Source organism: Arvicola amphibius, chromosome 3, assembly GCF_903992535.2.
Source record: "Arvicola amphibius chromosome 3, mArvAmp1.2, whole genome shotgun sequence".
Taxonomy (NCBI): Eukaryota; Metazoa; Chordata; class Mammalia; order Rodentia; family Cricetidae; genus Arvicola; species Arvicola amphibius.
The window spans coordinates 84760664-84782552 of record NC_052049.1 but is presented as its reverse complement, the minus strand read 5'-3'; the positions used below and the strand labels follow the sequence as shown (position 1 = coordinate 84782552).

General features: G+C 46.8%; 1 protein-coding gene across 4 annotated transcripts in view; it reads right to left on the bottom strand.

The window, feature by feature from the left end:
- Slc36a4 (solute carrier family 36 member 4) overlaps positions 1-9267 on the bottom strand; it is a 37364-nt gene extending 28097 nt beyond the window's left edge. For 2 of the 4 annotated variants that reach the window (XM_038322783.1, XM_038322787.1), the window contains exons 1-2: positions 9157-9253; positions 7692-7816 (exon numbers count right to left, since the gene is read on the bottom strand). In XM_038322783.1, the coding sequence (XP_038178711.1) occupies positions 7692-7816; positions 9157-9170 (139 nt within the window). In that variant the 5' untranslated portion in view covers positions 9171-9253. Of the gene's footprint in view, positions 1-7691; positions 7885-9156 lie in introns of all 4 variants that reach the window. The other 2 variants (XM_038322786.1, XM_038322784.1) reach the window with 2 other exon arrangements.
- Positions 9268-21889: the final 12622 nt, after the last annotated feature.

The following is a 21889-nucleotide window of genomic DNA, read 5'->3' as shown; positions in this document are numbered from 1 at the left end:
GTTTTCTCTTGGATTTCTAAAAATGTATCTTGGATTACAGTTCTAAACGCTTGCAGGTTCAAATGCTTGCTCTTCTCTGGGATTCCAACTGTAGGCATGCCGGCTCTCCCTTGCCCATCTTTCACCTCAACACCTTTCTCTCTGACTCCTTCAATGTCTCTCTTCATTGCTTTGGCAAGGACACACCACTATAACACAGTGTTTCACGACGCTCTCCCTTGGCAACATGTGACCTCTCACCTACGCTGCATTTCATGATCCTAAGTACCTCACGTACAAGAATCCCAACGCAGGTGTCCAGCTTAGGGCCTGGGTGAGGCTGTGGGGGGAGCAACATGTCTTCTGGCTGAATTAGCTCTGCAAGGTTCCCAGTTTTCTCTCCCTTTCTCTCCCTTCACTGGAGGGTGTGGGGAGCCTCTCCTCTCCTCCTCTAGCTCTTTTCTATGAGCAATCTTAGCCAAGGCTGCCCCCTCAGTCCTACTAATAATAAAATTAATTTTCTGGCCTCAGGCCCTGAACTGCTAAGTTGAAGACCAGAGCTCTCTGTTCAGACCCTTAGCACTTTAAGACGATCACATTGAAGGAGATTTCCAGTGTTTCTTCCTAGACTTCTAATCCCACCCTTACATACGCTGATACTAGCCCTGTCCACTCTCCACGCTGTCCCCTGTCCACTCTCCACGCTGCCCTCCGGTCTACACCACACTGTCCTCCTGTCTACTCCATGCCCCGTCCATTCTCCATCAACAACAACTTGATAATAACAGTGTTTCTTTCTCTGCTTGTCAATGTCTCCCTGTTGGTAGTACCCTTGTGTTTCCTGGTTTCTTTCTCTGCTTGTCAAGGTCTTCCTGCTGGTAGTACCCTTGGGTTTCCTTGCACTGTTCCATGAATCATTTACTTTTGTTCCTTAACTGTTTTCACAGGCTCGGGACTGATGTGTTGTTCATACATTAGCTCAGGCAGTCCAGTCTAGCGCCACCTGGAATATGGCCTATGGATTTCTAATGATTTGGCCAGGCTCTACAATACGGGGAGATACTTTTCAGTCTACGCTTACATCATTCCTCCTGAAGTGATATAACTAACAGAGAGAGGCTAAAATCATCTCAGCTGTGGGAGCTCCAAATTCCTGCCATCCGTCTGTTCATGGGGATTTTATAATTTAGACTGCACTGTCTTTCGTCCTTGGGTGATTCCTCTGACTCTATCATCCTTGGTGTATTCTCCATAGGTTACTTTGTGGGGCTGCCTTGTTTCTTAGCCTCTAGTATCAAAGAATTTACAGGCTGGACTTAAACACAGTGAAAACTTGCAAGGAGAAAGTTAATTGTTCCCCCGTGGAGGGTCTACTGCGATGCCATCTCATAATTACCCCAGAAACACATGAGGGTTAGCTATATGTATCCTTCGTTAGAGCAGCTTCTGCTTCCTCTTCTGTTCTGCTCCATGCAAAGCAATGCCACTGCTTCCCTATAAAACCAGTACTGCAGCTTTGTGAGGGTCACCATAACAAAACGGACAACAGAAATCCATCGTCCCAAAGGTCAAGAAGCCTGGAGCCTGAAACAAGAGTGTCGGGGAATTGGGGAAGTGAAATCCTCTCAGGGGCTGGGAAGGCTCTGCCCCAGGCCTCTGTTCTCTGTCCCATCTTATATGTGGTCGTTTTCACGTCCATGCGACACTCCCCCATAACTAAGCCTGTGCCTAAGTCCCCCTCTGAAAGGACATCAGTCACACTGCCTTCTACAGCAGGTCCTATCTCGAGTAAGATCACCTCCTGAGGTACTGAACCAGCATACGACTTCCGGGGAAGCTAGTGAACGCCGTCAGTCATCCCGATTATTTTCATCAGCTTCGGTTTTATGCCTCAGTGCACCCCGCTGCCCTGTAGGCTCTTGACTTCATCGCTTTGATTAGCTCGGCTTGTCCAAACTACCAGTTACGCCCACTTTCTCATTTCTTTCTGCCCTGGGCTGTGGCTGCAGTGAGTTCACTGTGTTCTCCATAAAGATAGCGATCACTTCCAACATTTCATAAACCTTAACCATCTATTATTAGAAGCCGGCTGCCGGAAGATCACAGCGGCCACGAAAGTCAAGGAAAAGGTAAGTCCTCTCACGACTTTAAGAATGTATCAACTCTAAATGAGAAGTTTGTTTATATTGTATGTATGGGGAATTTATTTTCAGCGTGCTTTTTAGATCAAACCTGGGAATCTAACCTACAAGTATCGAATGGCGGTAAATAGTAGGTTTGTAATTTATGGTTGACTTTCACATCAGCACCACAATGTTCACTGGGCTCGCACAGGTCAGCTGGGCTCAGTCCCTCCGAACTAAGGTTGTTTAGCAACTGACTTAAGTTTGTTATTCCACCCCACGTTCCACTTTCCCCTAGTTCTAAAGTAATTCTCCATGTTATAACAGTCCAGGAAACATTAGCCATGTCTTACTGTGAAAAAAAAACTGCCATATTTCTTTGCTTTCAATCCATTTTCTTATCCCTCATATTTGAACATCTTAATAGAAGTCAGTTACTCCAGGACACTCCTCTATCCTCACAGTGGGATTAAAGGGAACTGAACTGTAAATGTTGAGATTGACGGAAAGGCACCTCACAGGTTCGGAACGCGGGAGTCTCCATTTATGCATTGCTTTGACTCTGCCACTGCAGCCGAGCTCAGCGGCAGGCTGCACTGTTCCCACGTCCTGCCTCTGCGCTTAGAAGATGTCTAAGAGCAGCCAGAAAGGTCTGTGACTTCCTGTGTTCCCGACTTCGTTACAGGAGAAGCACTGCATACTAAAAAATATTTACCTCCTTTAACTAAACTAAGAATAGGTGAGAGGTCAAGTTCCAAAACTGACTATATTAGTCAAGAGGACACAGAGTAACTCAAATATAAAGAATTAAAAGATACTCAGATGCTAACACAAGGAAAACTACAGCTAAGAAGCTCCAACTTACTGATTAATTCAACCAGAACCTCTAAAGGCAGATCTGTGCCAACAAACTCAGAAACCCCACCAATCACTACGAGGCAAGGAGAAACTATTTCCTTCTGAATCTGAGGATACAGCATGTCAACGTAACAACCATGTCTTGAGTTTGACCCCCTAGAAGATGCAGTGGTGTTTTCTTACATGTGGTCTCCAGCACTAACACTACATGCTAGGCCTGAACCTCAGCCTGCTGGTGAGGACATGCAATAGTCTATTGTGTTTAATCTCAGGAGTCCAACATACTGCCACCTGACCGGATAATCAACAGAAAAAGTAGGGTGTTTTACATCCTGTTTTCTATACTAAGTACCTGAAATCCAGGGTGTGTTTACTAGGACACACACACTGCAAATACTCAGAGACCAAGCTCATGTAGCCAGTGGCTGCTGGGTTGTTATACACAGAGGGATGAAGTCATCTGCATGACATCTTACCCAGAGGCCTCTGGGCCTGTTGTATCATACACATAATGAAAGTCACCTTGCCCACCTCTCAGAGGAATAGACAAGGAGACGACACAGCAGTCAGGAAGCATTGAGCCCGCTACACAGCCATGAGCCACCCATGAACGGCAGTTCCACCCCTCACTGTGTAACAATGCTACAAGCAAATTACACTTCCTCGGCTCTTAAAGTATTAATCCCTGACAAAAAGTTAGAACTAAATTAATAAAAAATAATTGATAATGAGCACTTTGGAGCAATAAAGTGTCCAATAAGACTGAGTTTGCAAAGACGGTAAGTTATACCAACTAAAGGGAAACAGAAATAGAGACTAGAGTAAAAAATCAGTCCTAAGGAGAGTCAGAAAGACAACTCCGTAGGCTCAGTAGGGACCTACACAGTACAAGGAGAAAACTGACTCCCACAACTATACCCTGGCCTGCACATGCATGCACACACATACACACATATGCACACACACACACACATACAGACACACAAGGAATTACTAAATTAATCCTGTAATAATAATTATAGTGATGATGATACCTAAAGACCCAACATGATAAAAGATGTAACAGAGTTAAGAACTGTGATATCTTGTTTGTACAAATAAAGCTTGCCTGAAGATCAAGGGCGGAGTTAGCCACTAGCTAACCATAGAGGTCTGGAGGTCTATGCAGACAGACAGGAAGTGATACGGCTGGGCAGAGAGAGGAAATGATAAGGCGGGAGGAGACAGGAACTCAGTCTCTTTTCGGCTGGGAAGTTGAGGTGGCTGTGGTTTTGTTCCTTCATCTCTCTGATCTTCAGGCAAGTTCCATTTGTACAAACAAGATATCACCACAAAGAGCACATGAAATAACGTCTGAATACTCTAACATTAAGTAATTAAAAATCACATGAGCCCATGTTGTTTATACATAGTCTGTTATTTGCTGGTGTTTTGATGTAATTTTTGATCAAGCAGTAAATCAGACAGTTCTGATAAAAAGCTATGGTAAATTAATCATGCCTTATAAAATACTAGTAAGCAGTAGATTTCAAACTATTGAGGCATGATTATTTCTATTCAGAAGTGTATAACTTATATATGAATAAGAAATGCTCATTTGAGTCAGTGTTATTCACCCTGGACATAGTATGCGCCATACGGACACCAATGAAACTTGGACAAGGCAGAACGCAAACGATCTCTTATGTCACGCCGACTCTTGTTTCAGCCTCAACTGCCTACCCTAAAATCAGCCTAAGCTCCAGTTGTAGCTGCAGACTGACAAACTTAGCAATACGTATTAAAGTCTCACAGTGCTCATTACTGGCAAGCTACTGATAAAGGCGTTTGCCGAAACACAAATCTTTGGAACTTGCTAAGTATATGCAATAAGCAGCTTGCTCTCCTCACTAGTGCGCACCCTGACTGCACTGTAGTGTGAGGTCCCAGACACACGGGGGCTGTCGGAGCTTACTGCGAATCAGGAGAGGGACTGCACGCTCACGCCACACTGCAATGTTTAAAAAGCAAAGTGGAAATGAAGAGAAGAACATACACCAAAGTGAAAATTAGCTAATGAGGGAGCAGAAGGACCACAGAACCGTCTGTGTCCTTTTCTGTCTATGAAAGCATTGAAAACACGATGTTAAATGGCTCTCATTGTTCCAGTGAAGTAAGAACCCACTCATAAGTGGACAGTGAGAACACGGTGAAGTACACATGGTTTCTTTATGTCGTCACCCAAGCCTACGAACCACCATCTTCATCAGGAATAAGATGACTTGCTCCTGTGGCTGAGAGAGTAGTACGTAAGGGCAGTTTGGAAATCTCCCATGGCTTGTGACATGAAGTCCAGCCTTTGAGAGAGACACCGAATCCTCTCCAGCCATGTTCTCCACAGATGTCACACTGCATAACACGAGGCCACTGTGGAAGATCGGAACACGTGTGGGTAACAATGTAACAGCACTTCCTAAAACTCATCTGGCCATCCCGACACTACCTCAGCAGTAATTCAGAGCATCTGTGTATCCATTCTCTCTTTCCCCTCCTCCCTCACCTTCTCTGCCCCCGCCAGCCCACAGCTTCAGCACTACCTACATGCTGACAGCTTCCAAGCCTCCCCGCTAGACCTCACCTTCCAGGAACTCTCCACATAAACAAGCTCTCAGCCAACTCCTCACCTCCTCTCCAAACCTATGTGACTCCACCCACCAAACAAGTCACCTCTTACGTGGGATCACTTCTACTAGCGGTACCAGCTGTTTTTTCCATTATTAAAAAAAATACAAGGCTGGGCAGTGTTGGTGCACACCTTTAATCCCAGCACTAGGGAGGCAGAGGCCAGCCTGTTCTACAGAGCAAGATCCAGGAAAGGCTCCAAAGCTACACTGAGATACCGGCCTTGAAAAAACAAAAAGAAAAGACAAAGAGAGAGAGAGGAGGGAGGGAGGGAGGGAGGGAGGGAGGGAGGGAGGGAGGGAAGGGGAGAAGGGGAAGGGAAGGGGAAGGGAGGGGAGGGGAGGGGAGGGGAGGGGAGGGGAGGGGAAGGGAGGGAAGGAAGGAAGGAAGGAAGGAAGGAAGGAAGGAAGGAAGGAAGGAAGGAAGGAAGGAAGGAAGGAAGGAAGGAGAAAGGTCTAACCTTCTATCAGGATGCCTCCAGTCTATGCCCTACCCCCCCCCCCCACAGACACTGTCTCAGTGCCTGAGGAACTTCCCAACATGGCACGTGCCCTCCCTTCAAGTGAGCAATCCTAATGAGAGAGCAAAGAGGAAGGCATGGAGCCTCTTACAGTCTAACTGAAGAGGTAAGCCATCACATCGGCCAAAGTCCAGTACATACGTACTCAAGGGAGAGGAAATTAAGCCCCTTCTTTTAAAGAGGGAAGCGTAAGTCTGGACACATCACTAACCCGCTGTAAACTCTCAATCCAAGGCACCTTCACTCTTCAGATGCAGCTCCCTCGAGCCAGCCTGACCACCTCTGCCCAGTCTCTTGAGAAAGCAAGCTGGTCTGCATCCTAACATGCATAGTCTAATCACCACTGTCTCCTTTGCTGCCTCCGTGGGAGTCTGAAGAGCATGCTGGTCTCTGTCCCAAACCTGTGGAAAGCCCTCCAGCTGCTGCTTGTGCCCTTTAGTCCGCTCTTCACATGAAAACCACCAGAAGCAGGCTTTATTTTGTATGGTATTGTCTTTCAAAACAAGGTCTCACATAGACTGTGCTGGCTTCAGACTTGCTATGTAGCTGAGGATGACCCTGAACTTCTAACCCTCTGTCTAGGTTCCTGAGGGCTGTACCGCTGTGCCCAGTTGATGCAGTGCTGGGGATCACACCCAGAGCGTAGGTCACACTAGCTACATCCCCACAGCCCTCCCCCATAGCCTTTTAAAACCTAGCTTGTGCAAGGCCCACCCTTTAATCCCGACACTTGTACTCAGGAGGCGGAGGCAGGCAAATAGATCTCTCAGTTCTAAGACAGTTGGGGATACACAGGAAGACCCTGTCTCAAAAATATACAAGTAACTCCACCTAAGTCAGATATGTCACTGTAAATATTCAGCTAGCCCACTCTCCCCTCAAATTCCCTCACACTACTCCTCTTCCACAGTGCCCCTCCCCAGCCAGGCTGCATAATTCCCTGATCTCCGCTGCTCACTGTCTGCATCTGCTTACTAAACCCAACAGCTATGGCAGACATCTTGATGGGTTTGGGTTGGGGTCTTTTTTCATGATGTTTCCTGTGCGCTGAGCTACACAGTGAGACCTCACCTCAAAAATTCAAAAGGAGGAGGGCTGGGGAGGATGAAACAAACGTACTTTTCCAGTTAACAGTCATGATACACGGTGAACGCTCTTCTATGTCATGTTTAACAGCTAGGCAGTAGATGACTGCGTGGCTAAACCGTAGCTTAACCCACAGCCTTTCACTGGACACTCGGACAGTAACTACCTTGACCTATTACAGATGCTGCAACCAAAGTCCTCTGGCAGACATTTGTGTGTGTGACGCGTGACTGTGGGAGCACATGCACCAGAGCACGTGTGTGCTTTGCATACATCCATGCACATGTATGTGTGTGCGTGTTCGTGTGTGTGCGCATGCGTGCATGTGTGTGCATGTGTGTTAGACGATGACTCTGAGGAGCCTATTCTCACTCCCACCTTGCTTGAGGCAGGAACTCTCTGGTTTCTGCTGCTGTGCTGTGCACTATGCATCTGCCACTAGAGCAAATGAGTAATTCTCCTGCCTCTGTCTCCCATCTCAGGGTCCAGGGATAACAGATGGCCATGCTCCACTTCTGTACATGGGTTCTGGGGTGTCCAAATTCGGGCATCAAGCTTGCATGGGAAGTGCTCTTCCGCACGGAACCATCTTCTCAGCCCGATGTATTATATACACAGGATTATATTAGCACAGGATTTACTTCCTTGAGAACTAGCCTAGACATAGAATTGCTCAGTGAAAAGATGTGCTTTTCTGGGGTGAAGAGGTGAGTCGGGATCTCCCCCTGTGGACCACACTGGCCTGGAATTCACTGTGAAGCCCAGGTTAGCAGTCCTCAGCCCAGAAACGCTGGGATTGCATTACCACGCCAGCTATCTAGGTTTCAGTGATAATGTGCTATCCCGCTCCTGCCAATCTCTTCACACCTCGCTAACATGAGTTATGGATGAACTGGAAAGTCATATGAACTTGGGTTTGCAGTTACATGGTCCTACCTTTAATGAGCTTAATTGCAAGACAAAAGGACTTGCCTGGCTGAACTCCTGGAGGAGATCACGTGGACACTGGGAGCAAAGAATACAGCACCATGCTTGAGGCTCTCAATGAAAGTTACTTTCCACTTAAAGTTTCTATCTTCATTGTAACTTTAAAGAAAACACCTACAAAGTGCTGGCACGTTATTACAGGAATGTCAGCCTATAAATTAAAGTACCTTTTCATTTAACCTCTTTCCTTGCGGTTAACATCCTGCATGGAATTAGAAATATTCCTAAACGCAGTGTGCAGCTGGTAAGACATTATTTTATCCTAATCCTGGTTTCTGTTTTGCTTTCTGACAGCAGCAAACAGAAGCAAACCTTCCAAAACCATGGAAACAGAACACGGAAAGGTCACCAAACAGGTACTGCGTCTTGTGCCCCCTGGCACCAACGTCCCCATTGGAACAGTTGGGAAGCAAAGAGTTAAACGAGGCTTCACCTGGAGACACCCAGAGGTGAGATACAGGCTTAAAAAGAAAACAATGGCAACATCCTGGAAAAAACCAGTGACAGCGGCTCCCGCCTTCCTTTGACGTGGACAAACAGGGCGACTCCCCGCGCGGGCGCACAGTGCTACCAGCACAGGCCGGTGGACAGACAGACTGACACACACAGGAGACTTGAAGACACACCAGCAGACAGACGCCAACACACACGAAGCAGCGCGCCCTGCAAGGCCGGGCCAGGCCTAGGGACCACCTTGAGGTGCTGGCCCTGGAGAAGCTCACCCCGGCCCGACTCCCCTACCAGCCTCTGCCTGGGGTCTCTGCAAACTGCGCCACCCGGTCACCCCGTCACCGGCGCCCAGTGCGTGCAGGGACGCCCCCGCCAGACGCGCGAGCCACAGGGAGCCCGGACGCCGCCGCGAACGCAGAGGTCCGCACCCTGAACTGCGAACGCGAGGGACGCCCACGCCCCGGGTCCGGGTCAGGCCCCGCAAACACCCACCGAGCTCCTCGCATCCCGCCGCCTCCGCCGGCGCCGGCGCTTCCATCCCTCGGGGGTCTCCAGATCGCCGCAGCCGCCCGCTCGGCCGCCCGCACTGCGGAGCATGCGCAGAGCCGCCCCGAGGGGCGGGGCCCGGGCCAGCCTCGACCGTAGCCCACGAGGAACTGCGCCTCGCGAGGTGTCAGGCGCGGTTCCGAGAGGTCAGGGACCGAGTCTCTGATACCCGGGGCTTCGCGTGCAGAAAAACGGGGCCTCGGACCGCGTAGAAAGCAGGCAGCCTGCAACTCCGACGGCCGACATAGTCTCTGGCCCTGGCATCCATCACTCTCTCTCTCTTTTTTAACAGCCTTGGCTGTCCCGGAACTAGCTCTTGCAGACCAGGCTGACATCGAACTCACAGAGATCCACCTGCCTCTGGTCCCTGAGTGCTGGGATTAAAGGTGTGCACCATCACCTCCTGGCTTTGGCACTGGCATCTTAAAGATGACGCTAGGGTTAAGGCTAAACGGGAGGTGGCCGCACTGTCAAACACTAAACACATTGCTGTCTGGATCTCTGGGCACCGGATACACAGCGCGATGCAGTCTGTTACCCACTGTGCTCACTGTCCACACAGAGGGAAGTCACTTCACCACGACAGGAAGCCAATGAAGGCTGGGGAGGAACCGCCATTGCAGCAGGGACTCTCGCATGCAAAGCTAGCCTCCGGTGGACGCCAATAAATATATGATGAATCCACAGAAAAGGCGAACTACCATGGTCGCACATATCTGATGGAGTTTAAGGTTATGGAGTTTGAGGCCAGCCTGAGCTGCATGAGATTCTCTCTCTCAGAAAAAAAATTAAGAAAACTAATAAGTTAGAAATTACCTTTTTTTCACATCTCAGTTATTTTTTTTTTTTTTTTTTTTTTTTTTTGGTTTTTCGAGACAGGGTTTCCCTGAAGTTTCTAGAGCCTGTCCTGGAACTAGCTCCTGTAGACCAGGCTGGCCTCGAACTCAGAGATCCTCCTGCCTCTGCCTCCCGAGTGCTGGGATTAAAGGCGTGCGCCACCGCCGCCCGGCTTACATCTCAGTTATTTAATGTCAGGACATCATACAAAACTTTTTGTTTCTTTTCTGTGTTTTGGGGTAAGGGGAGAGCAGTAGGGATATTCCTGTGGGAACAGGGCAGTCTGGGTTCAGGCCACTTAGAAAATCACAGTGTGTTAGATTCTCAGACTTCCCAGATTAAGAAAGAAGCAGTTCCTCTGAGACCCTCATCTTTCCTCCTCTTCAGAATCTCAAGGATTGCACCAGGTAACTGGGCACAGTAAAACCTTTGCTCAAACCCAGTTTTCCCCGGAAAATATACACATCACAGGGAAATCCCCGTTCCTCACAAATAGCACGAAAATCGCAGAGATGCTGAGCTACTGGGACCCAAGTCCCTAAGGATGACTGGGTCCCTGGGCTGAAGGGCACAGAGATCTGTATCAGAAGTGCTGCCTGGGTTTATCACTGAGCGTTAAAAGCATCAAAAGTCATTGCCTCTTAATGACGGGGCACAGGAGAGACTAGCCTGACTGTCCTGCCAGGCCTGGTTGAGATGGCTTCCAGACGGGGTTTCTTTACTGTGGTGTGGGAATAGATCAAGTGGTAAGGATATCTCGGCTTAAAGACGCATTTCCTTCCATCAGTCCTTCACCCACCCGGTCCTACGAGGTGAGGCAGCAGTCCCTACCTACGTCCCAGAACTGGCAGAATGCCTGCAGCTGTGGGTAAAATAAACACCGGACCCTATGTGGGGTTTAACTTACAAACAAAAGACAAGTGTGAGGTTGGCACTGGGCATTAGGGTTCTTCCTAAGGGTCACTTGGATGTAAGCTCCATGCTACCATGATAGCAGGTAAGATAAACCAAGACTATGAGCAAGTACTGGGAAGGCAACGTATAAAGCATGGATGTGCGGCAAGAGGAGGTGATTCCCAAGCACGCTGAGGACAGTAGGTAGTGTGAGCCTTCACCACAGCCTTCAGCGTGTGGTTTGTAATTGTAATCTGGCACTTCCTCTTTTGTTGTTGTTTTATTTTCCGAGACAAGGTTTCTCTGTAACAGCCCTGGCTGTCCTCGAGCTCGCTCTGCAGACCAGGCTGGCCTTGAACTCACACAGAGCGACCTCTTTATCTCTAAGATCTTCCACTTACTGTTTTCAGACCACAGCTGACAGGGAGCAGCTACAGACTTGAGAAGTGAAATCTCGTACAAGGAAGCACACACCATAGTCCCTGCCGCCATAGGAATGGCTACCACCGTTGTCACTGAAGGTGTAGAACTGTCTCTGCCTCGCTCCTCTGGGAACTGAAGGTGCCTTCGCTCATTAACCCAAGGTGTTAGGGTGTAGCTGTGATGTACCGGGAAGCCTGCTCTGTGGCTTCCATCCTCCTCTCGTTCCCAGCACTCCATTATGGGTGGCAGTGCTGAGTGGAGGAACCTGAGCACACGGCCAAGGCATGTTGGCCTCACCGTTAATCCCACCCTTGGGGATTTCAAGGCCAGCCTGGTCTACATATCTAATTTCAGTCCAAACAGAGCCATACACTAAGAGCCTGTTTCAAAGGAGGGAAGAGGGAGGGAGGGAGGGAGGGAGGTAGGGAGGGAGGGAGGGAGGGAGGGAGGGAAAGGAAGAGAAAGAGAAGAAGAAATAAACGAATTTAAGCACTTCCAAAGAGGCAGGTACATCTCGTAGTATTACTTGATGTGGGATGTCCTTCTTTATTTGTGTTGCTTTTATTGGTTGATGAATAAAGCTGTTTTGGCCAATGACTTAGCAGAGTAAAGCCAAGTGGAAAATCCAAACAGAGATAAAGAGAGAGAGTAGGCAGAGTCGAAGAGATGCCATGTAGATGCCGAAGGAGAAAGATGCCAGGGCATTACCAATAAGTCACAGTCTTGTGGCAACTATAGATTAACAGAAATGGGTTAATTTAGGATCTAAGAGCTAGCTAGGAATATGCCTGAGCCATTGGCTAAAGAGTGTTGTAATTAGTTTCTGTGTGATTATTCGGGTCTGGGCAGCAGGGAAACAAAAGCCCAGTCTTCGTTTACAAATTTTTCCCATTTCTTACGGTTGGGAAATTTCACGTAGCAGGTGTGGTGACACATATGTGTTGTTCCAGCACTTGGGGGCTGTTGGAGGAGGACTGTCCAAGCTATCTAGAAAGCCAGAGAGAGTGCAGAAGGTGGGGAAGAAGGGGAAGAGCAGTAGAAGCTGGCAGATGATCTTAACTGCAGATGTGGAAATGGCAGAGTTCGGCTGGTAGGGAGCCCACTTCAGATTGTGGTGGTTGAACAGCTGGACTCTGCTTTGGGAAGAGCTGACCAGGCATGTGTATGAAGAAGAAAAGTCAGCCTGCCTATTCTGTATTTACAGTGGCTTTCCCCAGCTGCCAGCTCCCAAAAGGAGGAACAACCTCCACCAGCTGCTGATTCCCCAAAGGAGGAGCAACCTTCTCCCTATCTTGAACAATTGTGTATTCTATGGGTGGACCTAGGAAACACCATGGTAGATTCGTCATTGGTGCTGAAAACATGACCTTTACTGCAGGGTCTTTGTTAACCTAACTCTTTATGACAGACTTATCCAGCTGAAAACCAAGAAAAATGATGGATAAGTTTAACTTATTTTGAAAAGACTCCACACCATCCTCATATAATTTGTTTTTATAAATACATCGTGTCTACTGCCTTAGTTGGGGTTTCTATTGCTAAGATAAAGCATCATCGGTCAAATGCAACTTGAGGAGGAAGAGGGCTTATTTTACCTTAGAAGGTGGAAGTCCATCACTGGGGGAACCCAGGGCAGGAACTCGCAGCAGGAACCTGGAAGCAGGAACTGGAGCAGAAGCCATGAAGAGGTGCTGCTTACCGGCTTGCTCTCTATGGTTTGTTGCCTCTGCTTTCTAAAAGTACCCAGAAACCCCTGCTCAGGTGTGGCACTGCCCACATAGAGCTGGACCCTTCACCAATCAAGACAAACAGGCTTGTCTACAGGCCAATATGGGGGCATTTTCTCAACTGAGTTTCCTCTTTCCAGATATGTCTAAAATTGTGTCAAGTTGACAAAAATACAGGCAGAACATCTATAAGACAAAACTAGACTGCCATGGAAGAATGAATAATGTGGTGGAGGGTGAAAGAAGAATGAACAGACATGAAAATATTCATAGGATTCATCCAGCAGATCCGGATATTAATTCATGAAGACAAATAGAAGGCAACCAGGAATTACCCACAGAACTGAAGAAGACATCATGGAAGGGCATTTGTTCCCAGAACGGAGCACACCACTGACCGCCCAATACAGGAGGTGAAAATCAACTTAAGCCAAGGCTTATCATTATAGAACTTTAGAATCACGGAAACTATAGAAAGATGCTGGAAGTTTTGCCAGTTTAAATACTAAAAGGCAGTGGGAAGAGTCCCCTTGGCTTAAAATTCACCTGGCCACTAAAGCAAACATCAAAGGCAAGAGCTCCACGAATCCTTGAATTCCATTTTTTCAAGGAAAACACACCCAGATAAAACTCTATACTATCTAAACTGTGGACACAGTGAAAGAGAAATACAATCATCCTTAATATTATAGAAAGGCTCGGTCTCGACACCTCATGGGCTTTGTCTTAGTGAGCAGGGAGGAATGTTTTCCAGAATGAAGGAGGAAACCAAGGTGGAAGACATGGCAACCAAGGAACCGAGAATCTTAGACAGGAGAGGAAATCCTAAGAGGATGCCAGACCACAGTCGCCCTGGAGAGGGGTCAGTCCACCCGATCCCAGACCACATTCGCCCTGGAGAGGGGTCAGCCATCCAGCGCAACAGGAAGAGTTGAAAGAAATGGTGAAATTAAGGAATAATCTGAAATTGTAAAATTGGGCAAAGAATTTTTTTTTTCTTTTTGGAGAACATCAAAGTACTTTGCTACAGACATGACAAAAGGCAAGTAGCAGTAGGAGAAGGTGTGGGGCCAGGTAGACAGACAAACAAACAGGAGACGGTGAGGGGACAGATAGACATAAACAGAGTAGGTAAGGGTCAGACAGACACACGGACAGGAGAAAGTGAGGGTCAGATAGACACATGGACAGCAGCTACAGCTAATGCAATGTTGATGAAAAGAAATATAGGAAAGTATAAGCATAGCACATAATATGCCTTGGTCGTGAACAATACACACAGTCGTATCCCAATAGATCATTAACAATGGCATATGTGTTGTGATTCTGTAGACGTAGGCTTATATAAAGAAGCTAAGTTCTTATGGGGAACTTTTTTTTTCATAGTTATGGGGAAATGGTGATAAACAAAACTGAAAAATCAGTCTGTGCTTTCTAGAAACATGGAGGCAAATACAAAATAAAGTTGGTGAGAGCTCTGAGCAGTGGCTTCTCAAAACAGAATTATAAGTAGGCAAGACCATTCATCATAAATCCTATTTGATTTTAAGCTATGTACATAGTAAAAAATATTAAATTCATAAAAGAAATAACAGTCTCTAAAACTTACTAGTTTTTATTAAAACAAATATTCCAGAAAGTCATCTATATCATGAAGATTATTAATTTTTGGTTTCCTGTTCTGTAGTTATTTTCAAAATTCCTTGGTATTTTGGTGGTGATGGTGGGGATGTGGTGGTGGGGATAAAGAGGGTGGAGATAGTGTGTGTGTGTGTGCGCGCGCGTGCGCGTTTATTTATCTCAGTACTGACCTGGGGTAAGTTCTCCACCACTGAACTACATCCCAGCACATTTTTGTTTTCTTTTTTGGGATAGTTTCACTAATTTCTCAGATTGGTCTCAAATATTCAACCCTACTGCCTCATTTTGACCCGTAGCCAGGATCTCAAGTATGCAAATTCACTGTTTCGATGGCTAAGGACACAGTACCTCAGAATCTAAATATTTTAGAATCTGTGCAAGATGATGAAGAAAATGTATTTTATGAAATGTTTTTTTTTAATTTTTATACTTAGAATCAAAAGGACCTTCAGGTATTATTAAAGACTATTGACCCATAAGTGACAGATTCAATACTGCTACTAATAATAATAATAATGCATCAACTAGAATATCCATCTTTAAAAATTTATGTGTAAACGGTTTGTCAGGAATCCATGTGAGTTATAAGTCACTTTTCTTTGGGGCTGGGGAAGGCAAATGTTCTCCAGACTGGAAGTTTAAAGCCGTGAACTGAAACATTGGTTGTTATACTGACATAAGGAGCGTGTCCTGGGAAAGCATGGTACAGCTGAGAAAGAGGAAGGCCGGGCTGAGGAGCAGCCTCACAGCAGTTTGCATTGCCCTGGGTTGCAGGGCTCAGCGGGCTTGCTCGGAACTGTGGAGCAATAAATACTGTTAAACCTGCATCCATGCTGTGTACAACAGAGCATACAGGGCCCTGCTATTGGGCAAGCCTTCTGATACGTTCTGAAATGTTCTTAAAAAAAAAAAAAAAAAAAAAAAAAAAACACATGTAGAAAGCAGTGAAAGATCATCCCCTGTTCTCAAAGGTGGAGCTGGATTCTGCAGCTCATTCTGGCTTCGTCACCTTACCGCAAGGGTCGGTCAGGCGGCATGCTAGCTCTGATCGCCTTCCCAGTTAACACCTGCTTCCAACCAAGCTCGCACACACTTTCTGCCCAGCTCCTTGCCCTGGATAGCCACCCTGCACAAAATGCACAGGGGGTTCCTTGAGCTCTGCTTCTCATCAGGTTTCTGGAAGGAGACCGCAAGGCAGAGCTGAGCTAGGTGTTCACCCCCGCTGTGCCTTCCCTATAGAGTACAGAATATGGCTCCTCTTGAGACTCTCACCTAGGAGGCTATAGCTTCCCACGCTGACTTCTCTAAACACATGCTTTCTTAATTAGCTTAGCCTTCAGTAACCAAGTCCCATTCAATGGGTGTCTGGTAAACAAAGAAACTGGCTGCTCCTCGCTCTGGGGACTGGAGTCTGAAATTAAGGTTGTCAGCAGGGTACAAGTCATTCGAGCCTTCTCCAAGCTGCAGGCTGCTGCCCCCTCATACTGTAGAAGAAAGATAGGATGGCTCTCAGAGGCTCCTTTTGTAAGGATATCACCCTCATGACCACTCAAAAGTCACATTTCTTGTCCCCATCCATTGAGGTTAGGGTTATCTGGCATTGAGCCCACTGTGCCTACTCTCAAAAAGCAAGCAAGCAAACAAACAGGTAAACAGTCCTTTCCTTGCTCCGCTGTCTTGAATTAGCTTCCGCGTGCCTCTGTTTCCTTGAAAAGCCTATACCCATGCACATCGGCGACCTTATTGGTTTCAGTGATGGGCAATGGATAAGTTACAAAATTCCAATTTACAGCCTGGTAGCTATAGTAACAACTGAGTGCATGCTGTGTTGGAAATTTGCAAGTGATCTTACTACATCTGCATAGCACAAGGACACGACGCAAGGTGATGGCTATGTTAGCTTGACTGTGATAACCATTTGACAATGTATAATGTCTGTCAAGACACCACATATACTGTAAGCAGATTCAATTATTTCTACTTACTCATTTATTTTTGTTTTTGTAGGGCAGGATAGCTTCAAACATAAACGAGGCTATCCTCCAACTCCCACTCCAACTGCTTCTCTCACCCTTAACACACACACACAAATACACACTCACACACACACACACACACACGTACACACACTTGGTAGGATTACATATGTGCACTATCCTACTTGGCTTATGTTCATTTTTTAAAAATATTTATTTATTTATTTATTTATTTATTTATTATGTATACAATATTCTGTCTGTGTGTCTGCTTGCAAACCAGAAGAGGGCATCAGATCTCATTACAGATGGTTGTGAGCCACCATGTGGTTGCTGAGAATTGAACTCAGGACCTTTGGAAGAGAAGACAATGCTCTTAACCGCTGAGCCATCTCTCCAGCCCCTTATGTTCATTTTCTTTCAATTACACAACTACACAGTCAAACAGGGGAACCCAAACCCACAATGCCAGCTGCTTGGAAGGCTGAGGCAGAAGGTGACAAGTTCAAGGAATACCTGGACTACACAGTGAGTCAAAGCCAGCCCTCTCATCTCAAAACAAAACCGATACAAACTAGGGCCGAGGCTGTAGCTCCACGGCAGAGCATTTGACTGGTGTGCACTAGCTTCAGGGCCAGGCCCAAACGTTACAGAATTTACCAGAGGTGAAAGCTTTAGCTAAGCCATTCGCCCCAAGTCTCACAGCTGGAAGGCACGCAGCTACAACCATGCTTCACAGCTTCTGGAGGGCCCACGCTGGCTGTGAGTGCTGTCCACATGGCCCCTCGCTGTGCAGTATGAGACTTGGCTGTCACATGTTTTGGTGAGTTTGTCCTCTTGGGGCCAAAGAAAGATTAGGAAGGTCACTGTGGAATCAGGTGACTAACACTGCTGTAGGTGTCACGACAAACATGCGAACATATTATTTGTCTTCAGAAAACACAGCTGTTCAGAGGACAACACACACCACATGACTTGCAGTAAAAGCTGGAAAGCCCGGGAGAGGCCGAAACAGCTCAGCTTTAATAAACGGCGTGACTTCAAAGACTCAGTGGAGAGAAAGCACGCCCTAAAAGTTTCCCATTCCACTGTAAGCACTGTATCTCAGTTAAACCATGAGGACATGACTTCACTTGCTCTGCCTTCAGATCGAACTGTTGGCCTGCTGAGCACTGAAGCCCCAGATTCCTCGGGGTGCTCAGATCCTCCTGTGTAAATTTAACTCTCTGTTTCAGGATTTTAACATCAAGGTCTGGCTGGGGATTTAATTTCACAGGCTGTGCCTGTCAGCTTGTATGTAGCCCACTTTCATCACAGTTCAAAGGGAGTGTGTGAAAGTCTTCCGCTAAGTAGGTCACTGGAGAGCCATGTTATGCAGGAGGAGGCCTGAAATTCCTGCATCCGAAGCTCTCTCGGTTCTGATCTTGGGAGCATGCTCACAACTTAGCAACACTGTTGAGAATCTCAGCCCCACTGAGAGCCACAGCTCCCTAGGGAAACCTGGGCTACACAGGGCCCTAGGGATCCTGATTAGAGACAATGAACGGAACGGTAGCATCCAGGCCCTGACAGCACGGACTTTAAAAAGCTCCAGGAAGAAGTTTCGGTCAGACAGTCACATCCCTGTCCACGAAGTTCATGCCATCAGAAGTTCCTGGGACTTGGAGAGAGTCATTTTAGAAAGAGACTGCATTTAAAATAAGGATAAGAAGAATTTAAAATAAGGAAGAAGAAGCCTACCTGTTTCCCCCACAGTGCTGTTGGTAGCCACGTACACTGTGCTGTTTATTGAGTGCTTTCCTACCAGTCTTGTTTGTAGTATTATATCCAACAATATTTACAAGAGATCTACCTGTTCAGCAGAGACAGGGTGTGACTCATCCTTAACGGAGATGTCTTCTTTTTCGTGAGACACCTGAGCAGGGACTTAACTCGACCTCTTAGCTCTCTTCAGCATGTGAGAATAACCACAGACTCTTCAGAGTGTCTCTGTGATTTCTGTGTTTCTGGCTCGCATTCCCAATCCCTCCATTGCTCTGCTTGTCCTGCCTTTCAATCCAGCTGAAACAAGGGTCTGTTCCAAGTTGAGTCACATCTGAGGGTGGAGCCTGCTCATCAGCTGGCCCCAGTCTACCCAGGTAGTCTGCATTTTCGCTCTAGTTTGAAGAAGTTACATCATCATTGGAAAACGCGCCCTCTAACATGTAAGCATGGCTCAGAGCGCCACTTCGTCCCTTTTCCCATCAAAGCTGATCTGGGTTTGGTACTGCTCACAGGGACATTCATAGTCACCACAGACAAAGCCTTAAGACCATAAACGTAAAGAAGGCCCCGAATTCTCTGAAATGCATCCTCCTCCTAAGAGTATCTGAATGACCATCTGCCGGAAAGAACGGGAAGTTGTCTGGACATTCTGATTCTTAGTGGAGTGTTGTATTCTTCAAGAGCACCTGACACTCCAGCCCCACACAACTCCTTCAAGCCTGAACATCCGTGAAAATTTAAGAGCCTGGGGCTGCCACCCAGCGAACTATATACTCTTTATACGATACAGAATCAGCGGGAGGACTGAGCCCAGAAAACATCAGTCATATGTTACATTCCGCAAACAGTGGATGCTGAGCACAGGTGAGGAGCAGTCACAGCTGCACAGCTGTTCTGAGGGTGACATAGCAGGACCGCGGTGACCGGGTAACTCAGCAAAGGCTAAAACTCCCTTGTCCCTCTAACTGAGAGGCATCTTGCTATGTAATCACACTTTTTTCTCTTTCTTCTGCTTTCTTGTTATAGAAAATAATTTTTGTCTGCACACAGTATATCCCAACTACGGTTTTTCCTCCCTCTAATTCGCCCAGCTCCTCCCCACCTCCTTTTCCATCCAGATCCACTCCGTCTCTGTCTCTCCCTAGAAAATAAACAGGCTTCTGTGGGGTAATAAATAAAACACAAACTAACACATTAGAAGTGAACAAAATAAACAAACATAAGGAAAAGAACCCAAGAGAAGGTATAAGAAACAGAGACCCACACATTTACACGCTTGGGAACCCCACAAAAAACACTAAACTGGAAACCATTTTGTGTGCATGCGTGTGTGTGTGTATGTGTGTGTGTGTGTGTATTTTACATATTTCTGCTGGCTATCTCTTGCTGAGCAGGCAGACTACCTTAAGAGTAGTTTCCCCAGAGACTCCCTTGGAAAAACTAAATCTTCATTTGCAAGTGCTTATCAACTGGAGTCAGCTTCTGGGTTAGGGATGGAGCATGTGTCCACTTCTCCCTTACGTTCTAGGACTTCAGCTGGGCCGACCTGGGCAGGCTTCCTCAACCTCTTCAAGTTCATGTGTGTGTCAATCATGTTGACTTAGAAGGAATTGTTTTCTTGATGTCCTTCATCCCCTCTGGCTCTTACACCCTTTCTGCCTCTTCTTCCTTGAAATTTTCCCTGAGCTTTGAGGGGAGGGATTTCATGCAGACATCCTGTTTAAGGCTGGATGTCCCAAGATCTCACTCTCTGCATGATGTCTGACTCTGATCTCTGTATTTGTTCCCATCTGCGCAGGAGGAAGCCTCTCTGATGAGGGCTGAGCACAGCACTGATCTATGAGAACAGCAGAATGCCATTAAAAGTCATCTTACTGATATATTTCACAATTTTCTTATTTTGGCTTTTGTTTTTAAGAACAATAATAATTGTTTTTACAGAACCTTGGGGCCCCTTTTGGCCATGTTATGAGAACGAATGACGGCAGATACCCGAAGATAGCACTGCTTGGAGGAGTGCACGGGACAAGAGGAATGTCCCCAAAATGCTAGATAGACAGCATAAAGGAAGACTGTGGCACCATGGGTATGACAATAACACAAGCATCTAGGACTGCACAGGATAGGAACAACTGAAGAACCTCCATAAATGGGCTGTCCGCACAGGCTTAAGCATTGCCAGGGTTAGATGAGGAGGAGGAGGAGGAGGAGGAGGAGGAGGAGGAGGAGGAGGAGGAGGAGGAGGAGGAGGAGGAGGAGGAGGAGGAGAAGGACGAGGGCAAGGAAGACGAGGAGGAGGAGGGGTCCCTGGAATATCTTGGCTCAGGTTCTTGATCACCCAAGACATGTCAAGAGTGGATTCCATCCTCATGGAGTGTGCTTTCACTTAAATCAGGTACTGGCTGGTGACTCCCACAGACTATGCCACCACTGCACTAGCGTGTATTGCAGGCAGGTCACCACTGTCTATCCAAGGGTTTGTGGCTGGGTTGGTGTTCATGTTTCTCATTTGGTAGCATTCAGAGAACCTTCTTATACCAAAGACACTAGCTCCCAGGAGTGAGGGCTCTCTGTAGGAATCAGCTTGACTTCTCCATATTCAATGAGTCATGTAAGTATTGTCTTCAGCAATGGGATCTTGCTGTCAGTTTGAGGAGAGCTGTTGTCTTGCCAAAAACTTGAGTTATTTGGGGGTTCCCATGGGGCCCTTTGAGCCAACAACTCAATTAGATGTAACCCATTCCGAGAACTGGAAGCTTCATTTGGTAAAAGCATAACCACACTTTTAAAGGACTCTGAGCCAGGTTTCTCTAACTGGGCAAGAAGGCAGGGGTGGCAATCTTCCCAGACATTATGGAACTCAAGAGACTGTGAGTTAATTCAGCACTGTCCTCATAATCTCCTGTGTTTGAATACTTGGTCCCCAGGAGGCTACGGGACCTGTAAGAGGTCACCAGGGCAGGCAGTTTTCAATCTTCATCCGTCCCTACTTTAACATTCCATGTATGTAACAAGCGGCAAGCTCCAGCCCAGGCCAAAGCTCCAACTACTACATATAACTGCAGTAAAGTGAGTCCTTCCGAATCTGAGCTGCTCCTCATTAGGGATTCAAGTACATGGATGAAAAAGGAACTAAAGCCACTGTGTGGCCTGGACACGCTGTCATACCTGACTGGTCTGGTTTCTGCTTTGCTGCGTGATAAAACATCCTGAGAAACTTAGGGGAAAGAGGGTTTATTCTACCTACAATCCAGGTTACAGTCCATCTCAGCAGGAACTAGGCAACCACAGGAACTGGAAGAGGCTAAAAGCATCCAGTCCAGAAAAGAGAAAAACAAATGCACACAGGCTCATTTTATTTCTTATTTCATTTTATTTCAAATTATTTCTCCACTTTTTTTTTACAGTTCAGGATCG